At 44.8% G+C, this 18,904-nt stretch overlaps 1 protein-coding gene across 1 annotated transcript in view; it reads left to right on the top strand.

Moving 5' to 3' along the window:
• The first annotated feature begins 788 nt into the window (after positions 1-788).
• DPYSL4 (dihydropyrimidinase like 4) overlaps positions 789-18,904 on the top strand; it is a 34,092-nt gene continuing 15,976 nt past the window's right edge. Inside the window, exons 1-7 of the mRNA XM_063132840.1 lie at positions 789-881; positions 10,766-10,854; positions 13,066-13,250; positions 14,518-14,682; positions 16,653-16,714; positions 16,818-16,898; positions 18,507-18,575. Coding sequence (XP_062988910.1) covers positions 843-881; positions 10,766-10,854; positions 13,066-13,250; positions 14,518-14,682; positions 16,653-16,714; positions 16,818-16,898; positions 18,507-18,575 — 690 coding nt within the window. The 5' untranslated portion in view covers positions 789-842. The remainder of the gene's footprint in view (positions 882-10,765; positions 10,855-13,065; positions 13,251-14,517; positions 14,683-16,652; positions 16,715-16,817; positions 16,899-18,506; positions 18,576-18,904) is intronic.

Below are 18,904 nucleotides of genomic sequence, written 5' to 3' on the forward strand. Positions count from 1 at the left end.
TTGTCGGCGATGCTCAGGAAGGAAGAGCCTGACCAGAGCTGAGCTCCCCTCCCACCCCGTCCCAAGAATCTCTCTCGATAATAAAGCCAGGCGGACCCGTAAGGTACACTGATGGGGTGGAGGCTTACGAGGAAGCCGCTTGCCCCGAAGATCTTGTTCAAGTCGGGCTGAGTAAGTCCAATTTCAAGAGGGCGGTTGAAGTTTGGACCTGAAATGGGCCCGCGAGCCGCCGCTCTGTATCCCCAAGCGCAAGCACAAAAGACCTCTTGGCCCTCGGCCTAGCGTCTAAGGCGGCGGCGGCGGCGGCAGCCAAGCCGCCGGTGCTGGCACCTGGCGAAGCCCCGGCGGCCACGTGTCCTTTGTTGGCAAGCGGGGGGCGGCGCTGGCTTTTGTTGGCCAGGGGAGGGGCTTGCCGTCGAGACCCGCCTGGAGCGCGCGCGCGCAAGAGCGAGAGCGGCCCCGGCGGAGCTGTCTGCTTGTCTGGGGCCCTGTCTGCCGCTGGCTGAAGCACGGAGGTGGAATGCTAATCAAGCAGCTGCTCGGCGCGGCGGCTGCGGGCCGGCCGGGCAGGGGGAGCTCCCGAGCCGCGCGCTCGCTCGCTCGCTCGCTCCCTCCCACCTTCCTCGCCAGAACAATCCACCAGCCAGGGAGGCGCGCACGCGCACGCGGCGGCACACAGCGCAGAGCCCTCCGCCAGCGCCAGCCGCCGCCGCTGCTTCCCGGCCGGGCGCCCTCTCGCAGCCCCCGCTGACCCAGAAAGAACAGCCCCGTCCCTTTCTCCCTCCTCCGCCCCACGGTTCCCACGCGGCTGCCCACGATAGGATCGGCCTGCGGGGAAGAAGATGTCGTACCAAGGCAAGAAGAACATCCCTCGGATCACGGTGAGCCGCTCCCTGGGGGAAGAGGAAAGGCTCGGCTCGGCCTGGCTCGCTAGGCAGGCGCTCCGCCTGGGCGCCAAAGAGACGAGATGGGCGGCCTGCTAGGGCTTGCGCGGGAGCCCGAATGGCACCGGGGCGAGTGGGGGTGGGTGGGGTGGAAGACAAGGGGGTTCTGGGCCCACCTGGCTGAGTCTGAGGGTGATCTGCACGGAGGAGGTGTCCCTGGAATGGCGGGGGCGCTTTGGGCTCGACCCGCAGGGTGGAGGATGGATGGAGCGGTTCACTCCGGGTGGGCTGGCCGGGGAGGGGGGAGCGGAGGCTGCAGACAAGAGCCGAGAGAGCGATTTCGCCATGCACAGAGAGGGAGGGAGATGCGTGTGTGCCTCCGCCAGCCGTGGCCGGGGACCGCCCGCCTGCGGGGGGGTGGGGTGGGGGTAGAGACTCCCACACCTCTCAGCTCCAGATCGCCTCCTTTATTCCGCGGGCGCGCGGCGGGCGCATCACCGGGGAACCCCTTAGGTGCTTCTTCACGGAGAATCAAGCCCATGTCTCCCCATTCCGGGGACTCCCCTCATCGGAAAGACCCCCTGCGACTGCGTGTGCCTTCATCGAGCTGTTGTAAATCTTGTTTATCTGGAAAGCCCATCCTTGCTATTAAGCGCACCAGAAAAGAATGGGGAACCCATTCACTGCTTGGCTGCTCAAATCGACTTCCAAAGAGCGTGTAAAGCAACAAACAAAAACAACTTCCAGTCATCTGGAACAACGCACCTTTGTTTCCCTCGAAGTGGCTACTCTCATTCCCTTGTTTACCCCTCTTTAGTGCCCCCCCCACCCCTTGATTTCTCATTCAAGGATTTCCATCTCCCCACACAGCTACCTGAACATTCCATCACCCTAACAAATATATTCAGTTTTGGAACCTCATCAGAATGCTAAAATGTTTGTCTCCAGGAGAACACTGGGCATGTGTGCAGGCCATAGATAAACATTGCCTTTTGTGTGGGGGAGGGGGGGTCCCATTTGTCTTCCCTAGACATCTCCCACCTCTAACAGAGATTCTATTATTTGATTTGATATTTAAAGGGCAAAGAGCTTAATTTAGCTGGGTGTGCTGTCTGGCGTATTTCTCACTATCAGGCGCATGAAAGGCAATCAATGCGGGTTATCAAGATGTATGTTGAATAGATAAGGGTTATACAGTGTGCGGATTGCCTGGTATTTCTTCAGTGAGCGGGGCTATAGAGTTCAGTCTAGAAATAATGAAGTCTAACCTGGGAACATGGAAAGGAAAACCGGGAGGAAGGATGGGAGCATATTCTGCATGAGGGGACTGGTATGAAGCTTTTCTGCTCGCTGTGTGGCTCTTTTGTTGAGCGTAACCCAGATTGAACCCAGATGGGTTTAAACAGCACTTTAACCATTGGAGGCTCTTCATAAAGAGCATGACAACAATCCTCTGTTTACCTATCAATTGCTTTTCAAAGGCAGCACATCCATATTACCTGTAACCGAAGCTTTGATGTTTAAAAGGAATCCCTGTAATTGAACCCGTCTCAGTGCAAATTCAGACATCTCAAACTCCTTTTATTCATCAGTCATGTCTTCCCTGCTTGATCCCTGTTATAGGTAGGATGACACACATGCTGCAATCCTATACAGACTTACCTGTGAGTAAGCCCCGTTGAACTCAGTGTGACTTACTTCTCAGTAGGGATGTCTAGGATTGCATGTGTAAGAATTGCAATGGATTCCAGGTGTAAGTTCAGAATATTTGGGGGAAGGAATTGATGTATTTCTGTGGCCTCTTTCTGTCGTTCATTCTTAGTATGCCCCGCCATTTTTACTTCTGCTTACCCATTAGTGGGATGAGTAGCACACAGCAAATCCTCAAACAGCCCCTGTAGCTAAAGATGTTCGTATCAGGTGCATGTAGCCTACATCAATACACATCTCTCTATATTTCTGCCTCTAAAAGTCAATCCCACTTTGCAATTATTTCAACGTTAATCTCCAGAACACAAATCCTTGTTCTCTTTAGATGGAATCCTATTCTCACGTACCTGGGAGTACACCCCAATGAATTCAGTGGGACTTTCTGAGTACACATGTATGAGATTGCGCTGTTAGTAATGCTGCATGACATACTTTTGACTTTATTTATTACCCCCTTACACATTCCACCCATTTCAGAGGGGTGTGTGCTTGTATGTACAGACTAGCTGATATGCCTGGCATTGCTCGGGTCCGTGAATAATGTTTATAAAATTTATCTGATAAATAATAAATTTCTCTTGTTTGGGCCACCTAAAATATATGCCTGTGAGGTAATCATCTTAAATTAGCAGCCTGGTGCTAGGTCTGTGAGTTTACCTTTAAACATATTAAATGCATTACTTTTTCCCTCTCTTACCCTCACAACAACCCTGCAAGGTAGGCTGGTCCTAGGACTGTGAGGTAACATTAAAACAAATTAAATTAGTTTATTTTCTCTCTCCAGGCGCTCTCCCTTCAGGCCCAGGATGGTGAGCCACTTCCAGATGATGGCTGCCACAGCCTGATAAAACTTCCCTCCCACCCATGACATGCTGGGAGTTGTAGGCATAAGCCTAGGTCCCTGAATAATGTGTTAATCTTTGAACACCATCTGAGGTGTGGTGTAAGACAACTGGAGAGCGGGCCATCTTAGTTGTGGCACCCTGCCCAGGCAGGCATGTCTAGTAACTGCATTAATGGCTTTTAAGTGCCAAGTGATTTTTTTTTTAAGTTTATTTTCCAAGGCCTTTTAACTTGATGAGATTTTTTTATGCTGCAGGTTTTTTTTCTGTTATAACTAAGGCCACAGCTAGACCTAAGGTTTATCCTGGGATCATCCAGGGTCCGCCCCTGCCTGAGCACTGGATCCCCTGTGTGTTACCTAGATGAACAGGTTTGACCCCTGGATGATCCAGGGATAAACCTTAGGTCTAGCTATGGCCTAAGCCACAACATTCCAAGAAAGATACAAGAATTACTGAATAAAGTTTTTGATTTTTATGTAAAAGCCTGACTTTACTATTGAACTGAAGAGTGAATGCAGGAATGACTGACAGCTGAGGCTAGAATGGAATGGTGGGTGGGGTGAGTGGCGGTTGGGGAAAGTCAGTTAGTGGGGGCTGAGAGATAGTGATTCCAGTATTACACCTCCCAGCATGCCTTTGGCTGCCCTCAGGTGCCCATGTCCTCTGAGAGGTGCTTTCCTCCTCTCGTTGCCAATGCTGCTCCTCGATAGAGAGTCAAGGAGTAGCATCGCCAAGGAGGGGAGGTAAGCGGCTGTCAGTGGATGCACCCAGCTCCGCCCAATCCTGCTGGGATTGCCTCAGCCTGCGCTTCTCACATACCAAGTGCTCCATCAGGAGCCTGTACCTGAAGGGCTGGGCTTCCCCCTTCCCCCCCCTTTGTCAAGTTTGTTTCTGGGCATGTGCAGAGTGCCTCCCCTTCCTCCCTCTTAAAGGTAAAGGCTGTGCGTGTGCTCTCAGTTTCTGAGAAAACAGCTATATCAGGATGGAGTGCCTTTAAGCATGTCCAGAGTTTGGCCTCTCAAAGACACGCTATTGTATCTAGTTATGATTTTAAAACCACACCTGGCAGGTGGGAGGAGACACCACGAATGGATGCAGCCCATTTATGAGGGTTGTTTCCTTTTATGTGGAATTGGGTTGGCTGACTTTAGGAATCACAATGTTCACTAGAGGCCAGTAAGTCTGGCCTCCCTCTCAAGGCATGCTGGGAGTTCCACCCAAGGCATGCTGGGAGTTGAAGGGGTAAACCTAGGTTTTTATTAAATTCTTTAAAAATACTTAATGTTTTTAGATTTTTTTTCTGAGCCATGTACAAGACCTGTCTGGGTGAACAGCATTAAGGCAGTACCATATGTGGAAGTGGGTAAACATTTTGGGACGTACGTGACACACACATACTTTCCGCTTTATAGGTAGAGATATACATTATGGGTTGGATCTAGATTTAGTAGAGTAGACCCATTGAAATCAATGAGACTTACATTAGTCATGCCACTGTACCTTCTGTTTGTGAATTAAATGATCCCAATTCTCAGAAAGTTGTCCCCAGTGCTGCATAGCAAACTCTTCTGACTCCAAGGAGGCCTTAAATAAAAGCATATGATATGGAATGAATGATGGGTGGGTGTATATGTAAGAGTCCAAATATTTTACTGGACTAATGCAGGTCCCTTGTGTAAACCTAAGTAGGTTTTTGGATCATGGCCATTATATTTGATGGACCTCTAAAGCCATTTAAGTCATATATAGTTGAGTTTCAAGTGAGCATCAGCATAACACATTGCTTGTCTATTTATTCTTGGCTCATGAGCCAATGTTCTAATGGCCTGACCCATAAATTGTCAATGGAAGGGACTCATTCCCCATTATCTGCCACTTTTCAGATTTCCATCCAGTCATGTTAGATAATGGGTGGGCAGCTGTGGGCGTCATGCTGCATCACCAAATTTGCCACCAAAATTTGGCTGTACATCATCATTTTTGAGGAAAACATATCCTGTTTTTAAAAGCAAAAAGTGAGGTTTGCCACTGAAATTGGGTAGCGGTGGCAGCAAACGGGCTATTTTAAAGCCAGTATAGGCAATCAGTCACCCTCCCTGCATCACTGTCTGTTGCTGAATTTCAGCAGCAACAAAACTGGCTTTTGGTTTTTAAAGCGAGCTGTTATTCCTCGCTGAACTTTGGTTGTGTGGTGGAGGCAGGGTGGGGTCTGTGGCGGGTCAGTGTGACCGATGACTTGAATCGTTGGGGCACTGATGATTTGACTAGGCCTTCCTGCATCCACTCTCAATACTGTTGTATTTTCCCCCTCCAAAAACCAGTGTGATGTGATGACTGGCTGACACTTGAGGGCTCTTAAAAACCCTCCATTGTTCTGCAGTGAGTGAGCCAGAGTGAACCAGCACTTGAAGCATAGGCTGAAGAGGAGTGATTTGAATAAAAGCTGGCTTACTGCATCTGGTGCTCTATGGTTGTTATGGTGAAGACAAGAGTCCTTATACAGCTGTTCAGCCAAGAGGCTTCAGGGGGTTGGGAGGGATTCAGGAGGTCGACAAAGCCTTTTATTGTGATACGCTGATGTAGCTTTCCCCAACCTGATGCCTTCCAGGTGTTTTGGACTACAACTCCCAGCATTCCTGAGCATTGGCCATGCTGGCTGGAGCTGATGGGACTTGAGGTCCAAAACTTCTGGAGGGCACAAGGTTGGGGAAGTCTACCCAGATGAAAAACCCTATTATGCTTTCTAACTACAGATTTGAAAGCTTAGGTACATTATGCACTTTAACACCACTTAGAACAGCAATATTTTAGTATGGGTAGAGATGTCTAAGGGCCTTCCTAGACGAGGGCTTAGCGCACCTTCTGACCCGGCTTCCCTGCTGTGCGTCCAGATGACACACAGGGGAATCCGGAGACAGGCCACGCTGAGGCCTCCTCCAATGCGCCATAAGCCAATGCGCTTATGGCGCGTTTTCCCCCAGCTCCGACCTCAGGCCGGGGCTGGGGAAAGTGTGGAGAGTTCCACGGCTTTTCGCGGCTCCTCGCTTACTCGCGAGGAGCTGCGAAAAGCCGCGGACCTGGCACAGCGCTCATAGGAGCGCTGTGCCCATCGGCGGGGGGGGCGAAGGATGGCAGGGGCAAGGATGGGAGGGTGGGTGGCACGGGGGGAGGGCGTGTGCGATCGCGCCGCCGCTGCCCAAGCAAGCAGGCGAGCGGCGCTTGCCCGGGCAATGCCGCCCCATCCCAGGCATTGCCCGGGCAAGCGCGCTCAGCTGCTTGCTCGGGCGGCGGCGGCGCGATCGCACCCGCCCTCCCCCCGTGCCACCCACCCTCCCATCCTTCGCCCCCCCCCCCCCCGTTATAAAAAAATAAGTCAAAAAGCCACTTACCGTCTCCAGAGTCTTCGGGCCAAACGCGGCCCCTTTAAACAAAACAAAACAAAAAAAATGGCGGATGACACAGGGTTTCCGTCCTCCCTGCGTCTCCGCCATCTGGAAGCCTGGGGGAGACGCGCTAACGGTAGCGCGCCTTGGCCCCGCCTCCCTGCCGGCGTAAGCCGGCAGGTCTAGCAAGGCCCTAAGAAATCCACAATCGATTCAAATGACTGGATTTCTCAGAATCCAATCTGTGGATTACACAGTAGACAAGCTTTAGAAGTCAAACACATTCCAGGGACTTGCAGACCAGTTTTTCACATTTGGAGAGGATTTGTATTAATTCACAAATGCGCATTAGCAATTAGTGCTATCAAAATGGCAGCATTACCAAAATTAAATTATTATTTTCAAACACTCCCTATAATAATTGACCCAAAAGATTTGGCACCATGGCAAAAAATTTTTACAAACTTTATTTATCATGGGAAAAGACCAAGACTAGCTTAGACTCTGAGGCAAAAACAATTGGATCAAGGTGGTTGGGGAGAGCCAAGTGTTCATAAATATTATGAATCAAATCAGTTGAGATCCATAGTATTATATCTTCAGAGAGGCCGTGGGTAGGTATGGAGGCAACAAGGAAACATCTACAGCTAATCAAACAAGCAGTATTGGGAGGGGGGAAATAGGTGATTTGAAATTGGTAGACAACCCCTTTTTGCACAGTACATTAAAAATTTGGAAGAAATGGAAAAATAAATTAATTCCGGAAATATCCCCGTTGCTTCCATTCCTGCTACACCCAAAGCTCCATTATGAGAATAAAGAAGATTATTATGTAGAATAGTGTCGGGTGGGGGGGACTTTATAGAATGAGAGTTTTTTACGAAAATAACATTCCTCTCACAGTAGTAAAACAAAAAGAAATGCTTCAAGGGACACAAGTGAATTGGATCTTTTTTCATCAAATACACTGTTTTGTTATGAATCCTATAGTAAGGCAAAGCATGAATAGAAACATGACGAAATTTGAATGGATATTATTGGAACATATGGTCAATACAAAGGGATTAGTTTCTAAAATCTATTCATATCTTATTGAAATAGATGCAAATTGAAAATAATATGGGAAGAGGATGTTGGGACATCAATAGAAGAAAATGTATGGAATAAAATTTGGACAACTCAGTCAAAGAAAACTGTATCGACAATATTCTGGGAGAATTCCTTAAAATTGTTACATCAATGGTATATGACACCGGTACGACTAACAAGAATAATGAATACAAGTAATACAAAATGCTGGAGAAAATGTAATCAGCAAGGTTCATATTTTCATATATGTTGGCCCTGTCCTATAGTGTTACAGTTTTGGAATATGATATTCATAGAAATGGAAACGCTCACACATCAAATTATAAATGTTCAACCAGCATTAGCATTACTAACAATTTGGAAGGAACAAAATGTAAATGTTAAATCTATAGAATTAATAGTATTCATGTTGATGACCACTCGAAGGGTAATTGCCAGAAACTGGGAAACCGAGAAATTGTTAACTTTAGAATTTTGGTATATGAAACTTTGGTGAATAGCTATGGCAGAAAAGTTGACACATCTACTCAAATTAGCTAAGGGCAAAGCTAAGACTCCTGATTTCTACATTATATGGCACGAATTTATATTATTTACAAGTCAAGGACATATGCAGCAGAACTTGTCACAGCCCTTTCTGAAACAATGGAAAAGCGACTAATTACAGCTATGAAGAATTACATTACCTCCAATTATTTAATAGATTCTACTCCTAACTACACCTGTAAAGAAATGGATAAAATATGCTAAATGTTCGACATTCAACCAGTAGACAACAATGAAAATTGTTTGTTTGTATGTTTTTGTTTGTGTATGCATTTTAAAAATTAGTTAAGAAAACAAAAAAGCGCATTAGCGAAAGTACGAATTAACTAATGCAGATTATCGCATTTGCGCACATTAGCACTGATAATGAATTAGCGCAAATACAATGAAATTCTGATTTAAAAATTCTGATTACATCAATGAGGGGATGAAAGACGCCTGAGACAGAACGGATTTAACCCAGAGTATGGGTCATCCATATTTGCCAAAGCTTTGGAAATCTTGAGAAGGCAAGGCACCTGTTGTAGTTCCATTTGTAAAACTAAACAACTAGGGGCTTAACCAGAACTTGGATAGAAGGGGATCTCCTAGATACCAGCAGTTCACCTGTCTGAGTTTCTTAGAAGAAAGCCGGACAAAGACGTAACCACCTCTTCAATACTGTCTTTGGTACTGTTCCATTTTTTATAGGCCCTCCACAAGTGTATCTAACCCTATGTAACAAGGAAACCAATTTAACATATGACTTCAGAGGTTTATTTCCAGTATTTAAAAGCATTATGTTTCAGACACAAGCCTTTTTTTAACCATGTTAAAAAATCAGAGAGTGTTATAGAAGTACTGTCATGTCATATCAACCAATAATATTATCTTCTCCCTGAGTTTTTATATGGCTTGATTGCTTGTTTAATGGCTTTTGATGGCTACTACCTCCTCTGCTATTGCTTAGGGCAGGGATGTTGAAGTCCTTTCAATTCCAGAGCCATATTCTGTTTCAGAGAAGCTTTCAGGGACTGCATTCTAGTGGTGCGTTGGGCCAAAATACCAAAATTACTGGTATGTTTTACATTAAAGCTCTTCCTGCCGGTAACTAGGCCTTAAGAGAGGCATTTCAACTTTTTAGATTGGGGGGAAAGCTGCACCAAAGCCGGGAAACAACTGAATGATTGGTGGTTGGGGAAAAGAGGGGTGGGCCATGGGAAGGGGGGTGGGGCCTTCTGAGGGAACCCGAGAGTTGGGACCCCAAGTTGACCGGATTTGGCCTTTAGGCCGAGATTCTGCACCCCTGCTTTAGGGAAATAATTTGGGCAGTTTAAATTTAGCCAGAAAAAGAGAAACAAGTCTGAGCTTTTGCAACTGAATTTGAAGAAGCAGGCTTAAAAGGAGTGCATTGCATAGCTTTGGGGGAACTGCTGCTCCTTCAAAGACTCTTGTGTGGGTGTCTCTCTGTTTCCACAACACTCAGTTTATATATTTATAAATAGATCTTACAGAAGCATCATAAGTCTTTAGCAGTCTCCTCTTCCAAGCTACTGCTCCCATAAAAGGCTGCCCTGAATCTCCCTGTTGCTCAGGGAAATGGGGAGCAACAAATTTTTACTCATCTAAGAAAAAATCAAAGTGAAGAAAGAAATCTGGAATATGCATTTTAGGGTGGGGGTAGAGAGCATAGGCTGGGAAAATGTCCTTCTCATCCCCCTCTCCTTGTCATGTGCATTTCTGCTCCCTTAGCATTCTGCAGAGGAGCTGACTGATTCCCTGGAATTGCTAACAGAGGTCAACTCAAGACGAGCCCCCTTTCAACAAATTATAGGCCTGATTCCTTGTGATATCCTTGGAGACTGCACCGGGGGTGGGGGCGGTGGGGAAGCAACAAAGGAAAAACAGCAGCAGAAACACAGCGCGTCTCATTCTGAGAGCTGGAATTTGTGAGATTTTAGTGTCAATTCAGAATTAGATTTTACAACGGAAATGAATAGAGCTACGTCAGCAAGACACGCATGTTCTCAAAATTCATAACCCATCGTTCCTCCTAGTTATAATTTGTCAAGACGCCCAAAGTGTTATTGTTGTTTGTGTTCCATTGTTTTGTGTGTGTTTGTTCATTTGTTTTTTTAAAAAAACAAAATCACTTCAGTGCCTCTGTCCGTTTTAGACTGAATTTGAATAACACAAGTATACTGTGATCTACACTTGACTTGCATCAGGCATTTCTCCGTAACCTGCTTCCAGATGTATACATAAAGAGGCCTTTGAATGAAATGGCTAAAGTTATCTTGGAAATCTTTTTTTCTTTTTTTTTAATTAGAGCGACCGGCTGCTCATCAAAGGAGGAAAGATTGTCAATGATGATCAGTCGTTTTATGCAGATATCTATGTGGAAGATGGTTTGATTAAGTAAGTCACTTAAGGGTATTTTGTTATACAATTTCATGTATTTCAGACATTTGTGGGCAACTGGATTTGAGTCATTGTAGTCTGGGCCGCTTTGATAGGTGAAACAAAGGCAAACATGGAGAGGGGGAAAGCATCTCACGACTGATACATATCCACATGGCAACAACACATGGGGCACAACTGCTCAGAGCATCTTTTTGCACAATCGTGTCTCTGGAGTATTTTAGCAGAATACAGTTCTGAATACATTATTTTAGAATTTAGATCATAGTCCCTTCTGGCAAATGTTAGTGTCAATAGGCAGCACTTAATTTGCTCTAATTATGTGCTACAGAGTTGGAAGAGAGGAATTATAACATTTGATATCCTATGATGATTTCTGCTGATGGTCTAATAGGAATGCTGTGTGGTGTAGTGGTTAGAGTATTGGGCTGGGACTGGGTCCAAGTCCCCACTCAGCCATGAAACTCACTGAGTGACTTTAGGCCAGTCACCTTGTAGGGTTGTTGGGAGGATAAAATGGAGAAGAGGATCATGTATACTGCCTTGGGCTCCTGGGAGGAAAAGGTGGGATAGTAATGTAACAAATAAATAATAAATAGCATGCTGTGCACGGTGGAACAAATTCAGCTGGAATTTCAGAAAGCCCAGGTAAGCAGTGCATTGCCAAGGGTGGACATGGTCCTAAAGTTGTGTCCAGGCGGCAGGTGGCACTTTTCTTTGCTCCCTAGTCATAAGAAGTGCCCTGCTGGATCAGGCCAAGGATCCATCACCCTGTTCACACAGTGGCCAACAAGCTGTTGGCCAAGGACAAACAAAGCAGCACCCTCCCACCCATGTTCCCCAGCAACTGCTGCATACAGGCTTACTGCCTTGGATACTGGAGGTAGCACATAGCCATCAGGACAAGTACCCATTGATAGCTTTCTCCTCCAGGAATTTATCCAACCCCCTTTTAAAGCCACCCAAATTGGTGGCCATCACCACATCAGTGCTATAACATGCAACTGAGATTGTGGGACATGTCCCAGTAAAAAGAGTCTGTTAAGAATAGAAAGCAGCGGTTTAGTTAGGTAGTTTTGGACTCTGGATCTAGCGGTCCTACAGAAGCCCCCACCCTCGTTCTTTAAATGTTAATGTGTATTGCATCACTTTCTTCAATGTGAAACATGCAATGAACCTTCTTCAGCCCATTCCATGCATTTCAGCCACTATATTCCTAATACTTTAGAAACAAAACAAAAATCTGGTTCAGCAATAATAGAATATAACGTGAGTAACTGTAATTATGTACATTGGTTTCCCATGGAAAGTCTAGCTAGTTCAGCGGTGGCAGTTATGACATAGCGTGTGTGGGACTGAAGCTGCAATCCTATATCCATGTGTTTGGGATTAAATCCATTGAACCCCAAGCAGCTGTCCAAATCCAGCAAAGATCGTTACTCGTTAAATATCTAATCAGACTGTTTGTATAGTCCTACACACACACACACTCTTAGCAGCTTTGCTATCTAAGCAGTTTTTTTTCTGACGTGGATTTTTCGTATGTATTTGGTGTACACATGAGGTCACAACCAAAGCATATTCAGTACTAAGGGGGTCCAACTTATAGCCCTGTTGGACTGACTTCTAAATAAGATGACCATCTGGAAAGGAGGACAGGGCTCCTGTGTCTTTAACAGTTGCATAGAAAAGAGGATTTCAGTAGGTGTCATTGGTATGAATACAGCACCTGGTGAAATTCCCTCTCCATCACAACAGTTAAAGCTGAAGGAGCCCTTCCCTATTTTGTAGCTGGTCACTCTAGCTAAAAAGGGCAGGGCTCCTGCAGCTTTAACTGTTGTGATGAAGAGAGAATTTGACCAGGTTCGGCATGCATGCCAATGGCACCTGCTGAAATTCCCTTTTCTATGCCACTGTTAAAAGATAGAAAAGCCCTGTCCTCCTTTCCAGATGGTCACCATACTTCTAAATTAATATTTCTTCAGCTACCTACCACGCAAAAATCCACTCCCTTTTTCATTTTGCCATTTCCAGTCTAATGAATAACTCTTGCAATAGAGAAGAGGGGATGAAATGTGTGTGTTTACTGTACCAGTCTAGAACCACAGCTGAAGAAGCACAGGGTCCAGCCCAGAATGTTGAATGTCTATAAGTTGTCACCTTTCCAGAATGCTTTATGCAAAAAGTCCCTCTTTGTGTCATTTTCAGACAAATTGGGGAAAATCTGATTGTTCCTGGAGGTGTAAAAATGGTTGACGCTTATGGCCAGCTGGTTATGCCAGGCGGAATAGATGTCCACACTAGATTACAGATGCCTTTGATGGGAATGACCTCTGCAGATGACTTCTATCAAGGCACAAAAGCGGCTCTTGCAGGAGGAACCACCATGATACGTAAGTACACTCTCTGGCACGGACTGTGTGCCTCTCTTTGTTAGAACAGGGAAAGGAGACATTGCAAAAGGTTTTCATTTTCCATGGCAAATCAGGAAGCCAGGTTTATCTCATGTTAGGATCTGTTTAGTAGCAAATGTTCATGGTGAGTATCTGAGCTGGGAATGTGCCGACTGAGTTCAGCACACAATACAGTGGTCATGTGGTTGTCTTATGACACATCCAGCTCATGGTACCATGCGCATTGATACATTCACAAAACCACATCGCAGTGTGCCTAATATGACTTCAACACCTTTAACCTATGGATAATATAGGTGCTCATTTGGTTACATGAATTAATCCATAATTAATAGGTATGCATGCTTTCCTTCAATACTTTTGGTACTGCTGGGATTTCCAACTTGTGCCCATGGACACTTATGTCCTCGCAAACCTGGGTGCCTGCTAGGCTCTATGCCCCTCCTGATTTTTATGTGTTAAAATTTTGTTTTTTAAAAAATATTTTTTAAACTGGGAGGCTGGCGTGCTCAAAGCAAAGGAATATCCTCCACCGCCATCTTCATTTGTATTCTAAAAAGTGGTTTTATCTTTTGGAGCTCAGAGCTTACCTCTGCCTTGTACTTAGATTCTTTGACAAGTTGTTTTCCTTTTAGTCTCACCAGTTTTGTGACCAGCCATCCCTGTCCTTGGCAGCCATTCTGTGAATGGAAACACACCCATAGCAGCCATTTTGTGAGAGTGCTCATGACACTCAATATTCAAAATGTGCCCACTGACCCCAAAAGGTTGGGAATCCCTGCTGTACTATATAATTATGTAGACATATCCTCATTTTATTTAATTCTGGTGTATCTGAGGGCCAAACTAAACGATTGGCTAATCACACATAGGAGAGCTATGTGGGATAGTTTTACTTACTCTCTTGCAAGTGTGCATGGCCTCAATTCAGATTAGGACCATGCAGCTCCGGGGGGTGGGATTTCCCCCACCCATTTTCCCCCAAATGTTCACACACGCATCCCCCAGAGGGTTAAAAAAAGAAGAAACAAGTCCCATTGGAATCAATGGCCCTGAGCTTCCATTTTTTCTAAACACTTTGGGTGTCCCTCTCTTGGCCAGACATCATCTTGATAATTCAGCTGACCTAAATATATGTGTAGCTATTGCAAACTCTTGGTGCTGCCTATTCCCTGAAATGAGAACCTTTCATCAGATACTAAGCCATTAAATCCTTGTTCTAAAATGCATAGAATTCTCTCTCCAGTTGATCACGTATTCCCTGAATCTGGAGCAAACCTGCTGACTGCCTATGACCAATGGAAGGAGGCCGCTGATAGTAAAGCGTGTTGTGATTATTCCCTGCATATTGATATCACACGTTGGCATGAGAGCATCAAAGAAGAGCTGGAGGCCCTTGTCAAAGACAAAGGTAAGGGATGACTGCCATAGCTTTGTGCCTGCAAAAAAATATAAAAATACCAACATGTTACCATTAAGATGCCAGAAGGCAAAGAGTCTGCTAGATATAAAATGCTAGATTTATGGAAGAAAATTATGTTTAATCCATGGGAGGAAGCTTGTCTTTTTTGACAAGATACAATTGATCATTTTAAAATATTTAATATTTTAGTAACTGTTTCTCCTGCATAAATAGACTCTATGTTTGGGGAATTGAAGATGGATAGCACTGTAATGGAAAATGGAGACCATAAAGTATTTTACATGCTTTTTTATCATTTTGGCTAACAAAGAATAATGGAAATTAATAAATCATCCATAAAAATAAGTTTGCTCTCTTAAGTCAGTCTATATCTAGTATTATGATTGTGCAGTAATCAGGGGCAGCCTCTCAGCTGAAGGCTTCTTCAAAGAACATGACTTGAGATTTTGATAGACGTAACTAGGCATGTAGCTGGAATGCAGCAAGCTGACAGTGGATTAGTTTGTCCACTTTGGCTGATCTCTGTGTGGAATACTGAGAAGGACCCTTGGGATCAAAGTAGTAAACACCATACTCCTGCTGGTTGTCATAGTCAAGTAGGTTGGGGAAAGACTTCCTTCTGAAATCCTGGAGACCCACTGCTGGTCATTGTAGACAAGAGACTGACCACTAGTCGTCTAATATTTTAGGGTAACCAAATTATGCTACTAGGTGTTTAATCTTTTGTCAGACTTCTCATGTTTACATAAACATCTCACCAGTTTGTCTGATGGGAAATGAGTGTTCTGTGCCCACTCTCGTAGCCATTTTATGAATCGGCAACTCCCTTCCCATGGCAGCCCACCAATGCTGCAAAACATTGAGTGAATTGCAGTAAATTCATTGCACTGAATTCTAATAATATCGTTGGAACACGTTTGGGATTTTTTGACCCCGTTCAACAGTGTAAGAAGTAATACACAGAAATTAATATAATGCAGCTTTCCTCAGTCTGGTGCTCTCAAGATGTTTAGGACTAGAACTCCCTGTCAGTATGGCCAATGGTCAGGAATGATGGGAATTGTAGTCCAAACATCTGGGGACCACCAGGTTGGGGAAGGATGGACTAGTGCATGAACATAGCCTATTGCTCCAAATTGTCTAAAAAAAAAAACATGGGTTCAGAGTAGAGTGGCCTGAACTACAAAATGAGTTCCCTGCACATTGCAGTTCTTAACTGATTGCATTTAGACACTTTTCTTTCAGCACAGATAGCTAACTTGGTTTTATTTTGGATAGATGGGTAATTCAGGCTGCAATCCTATACCTACCTATCTGAGAGTAACGCCCATTGAAATCAGTGTGACTTACTTCTGATGCTTGGGTAGTCATGTATAGGATTGCCCTGCTAGAGCCATATCTGTCTGTTCAGCTAAATTGCTAGGGAAGGAAAGGAACCTCTCGTGCAAGCACTGAGTCATTACTGACTCTTGGAGGGATGCCAGCTTTCGCTGACGTTTTCTTGGCAGGCCTTATATAGCGGGGTGGTTTGCCATTGCCATCCCCGGCCGTTATTACCTTTCCCCCAGTTAACTGGGTACTCATTTTACGGACCTCGGAAGGATGGAAGGCTGAGTCGACCCGAGCTGGCTGCCTGAAACCAGCTTCCACTGGGATCGAACTCAGGCCGTGGGGAGAGGTACAGCTGCAGAAACTGCTGCTTTACCACTCTGCGCCACACGAGGCTCTAAATTGCTAAGGACTTTAAATAAATGACTTCGAAATAAATTCCTTTCATTTCAGTAGGATTTTCTTACAAGTAAGGAAGTTTATGTCTTTTAGAAGCAATTCAGTTTCATTTTTCGAATTAGCTCTGAACGTAAACTAGCTGGACTTTGTAAAATAAAAAGGGGGGGAAAGCGGATACAGATTTATCTTCTTTCAGTTGCAATCATTAATTCACTTCTGTCTTTGTTAAGGTGTGAACTCCTTTCTTGTTTTCATGGCTTATAAAGACAAACTCCAGTGCACTGATGCTCAGGTAATTACAGACATGAGATGCAAACTAGCATTCAGCTACACTTTGGTACTTATGCTGATACTGTATCAGACTCTGGGAAGGTTTCTTCTTTCTTTCCTGGCAGATGTATGAGATATTCAGTATTATTCGAGAACTGGGTGCCATTGCTCAAGTACATGCTGAAAATGGAGACATCATTGATGAGGTAGAGTAAATGTTCACTTTAGCAGTCATTTCAAATAAACAAGTAGTTGCTTTGTGTTGAGCAGAGATCTAGTTGAGGTTGGGGGGGCAGTGGGGGCAGTGAATCCTCTCCAGGTATCAGTCTGAACCAGTCAGAACTCTGAAATGCGCTCTACATAGGGCTACCTTTGTGCCTAGTCCGAAAACTTCAATTAGTTCAAAATGTGGCAGCCAGGCTGGTCACCGGTACACCTAGGGGGGACCACATTACACCAGTTTTAAAATATCTTCACTGGCTGCTAATTAGTTTCTGGGTAAAGTATAAAGTGTTGGTCATCACCTTTAAAGCCCTACATGGTTTGGGTCCAGGCTACCTGCGGGATCGCCTTCTCCCATACAATCCACCCTGCACACTCAGGTCCTCTGGGAAGAATCTACTTCAGCCTGCCAAAATTAGGCTGACAATTTTGGACCTTCTCCCAGACTGTGTAATGGCCTGCCGGAGGAAACTTGTCAACTTAATAGTCTTTTAGCATTTAAGAAAGCTATAAAAACTGATCTATTCTGGCAGGCTGATCCATTGGAATTTTAGGATGTTTTTAGGATGTTTTAATAATGTATACTATGTTTTTAATTCAGTTTTATGTATTTTATAGTTGTTGTTCCCCGCCTCGATCCAAATGGAGAGGCAGATAAGAAATAAATTATTATTGGAGCTATCCAAGGCTCACCTGCTTTAACTGCAGAGGCTAGAATTTGAATCCACTACCTTATACATGCAAATCATGGGCTCTGCTATTAATCACTTCTCCCCTAATCGAATCAGCACATTTCTTGTATCCTTTGGGGCTTAGTAGGACAAATTGTGACATAAATCTGCTTTCCACAAGCCAGAATCCTTAGAGGAGTGTTTTGAACTGCATCAGTGCCCATTGGGGGCTTTGACATGAAAGATCAGGATGGAACAAGGATGCTAGAAAGACAGATTGCATGACAAATTGTCTTTCTCTTTTGGCAGCCTTGCTTTCTGTTGTTAGCTTTATTTTAGACTGGTCTGTCCACTCCAGTCCTAACACCTTCGACAGAGGTAGATTTTCAGACTTTCCTTGTAAACCCACAAGCGGAAGATTTCACGAGGCACCTTGTTCTGTTGCATATAAGATGAAAGCAAACTGCTCTAATTGTCCTATCAATAATTTTGGGTTGTTTTAGAGAGCATTCTAATGTTTTGAATTATTTATTTATTATCTAAATATCTAAAATAGATTTCAGAGTGGTGAATATAGCAATAAAACAGTAAAAAGATTAAAACAGCATATTAAAATTCATCAGTAACAATAAAAATGGCGGCTGGTCAGTTGAGGAAAATAGCTGTTTTCTGGAGGTGCCAGAAGCAGCGCAGTGATTGTACTCACCTGACCACCAGGGGCAAGGAGTTTCAAAGAAAAGGGGCCAACACACTAAAGGCTCTTCTCCTGCTGGACTCCAGCTGGGCCATAGGTCCATGTGGAACCACCAGGAGCATGCTCTCTCATGACCTCAGTGACTGGTCAGGTTGGTTGGTACAGTAGACTTTCCATGTACCGTTTGCAGTTCTTAATTATTGGTTCTGCCATATTTCTTTATTTAGGAGCAAAAAAGGCTGCTGGACCTGGGGATTATTGGTCCTGAGGGTCATGTTCTCAGTCATCCAGAAGAGGTAATATTAAGGTGGTTCCATGGAATTACTTGAAACTCAGTAAAGTTAGATTGTATTGGTAGATGTTGTTGGGTATCAGCTGCATACATAAAATCCATTTTATTGGGCCATCTTCAGCATTCACAAGGTGTCAAGTTTCCAAATGTACCTTTTTTTTCCCCCAAAAGGGGGGGAAGATTACCAGTTTAGGACACAGCCATATGGTGATATCCATTAGCCTCTGAATTCGAAGGCTAACACGCATCCTATGCAGAGTGGGGGGAGCACAGAGGCCCCCACTGTCTAGCTGTGGCTCTGCGGAGCAGGAGAAAAGGAGGATGGAGAGGCCG

This window comes from Elgaria multicarinata, chromosome 8, assembly GCF_023053635.1.
Source record: "Elgaria multicarinata webbii isolate HBS135686 ecotype San Diego chromosome 8, rElgMul1.1.pri, whole genome shotgun sequence".
Taxonomy (NCBI): Eukaryota; Metazoa; Chordata; class Lepidosauria; order Squamata; family Anguidae; genus Elgaria; species Elgaria multicarinata.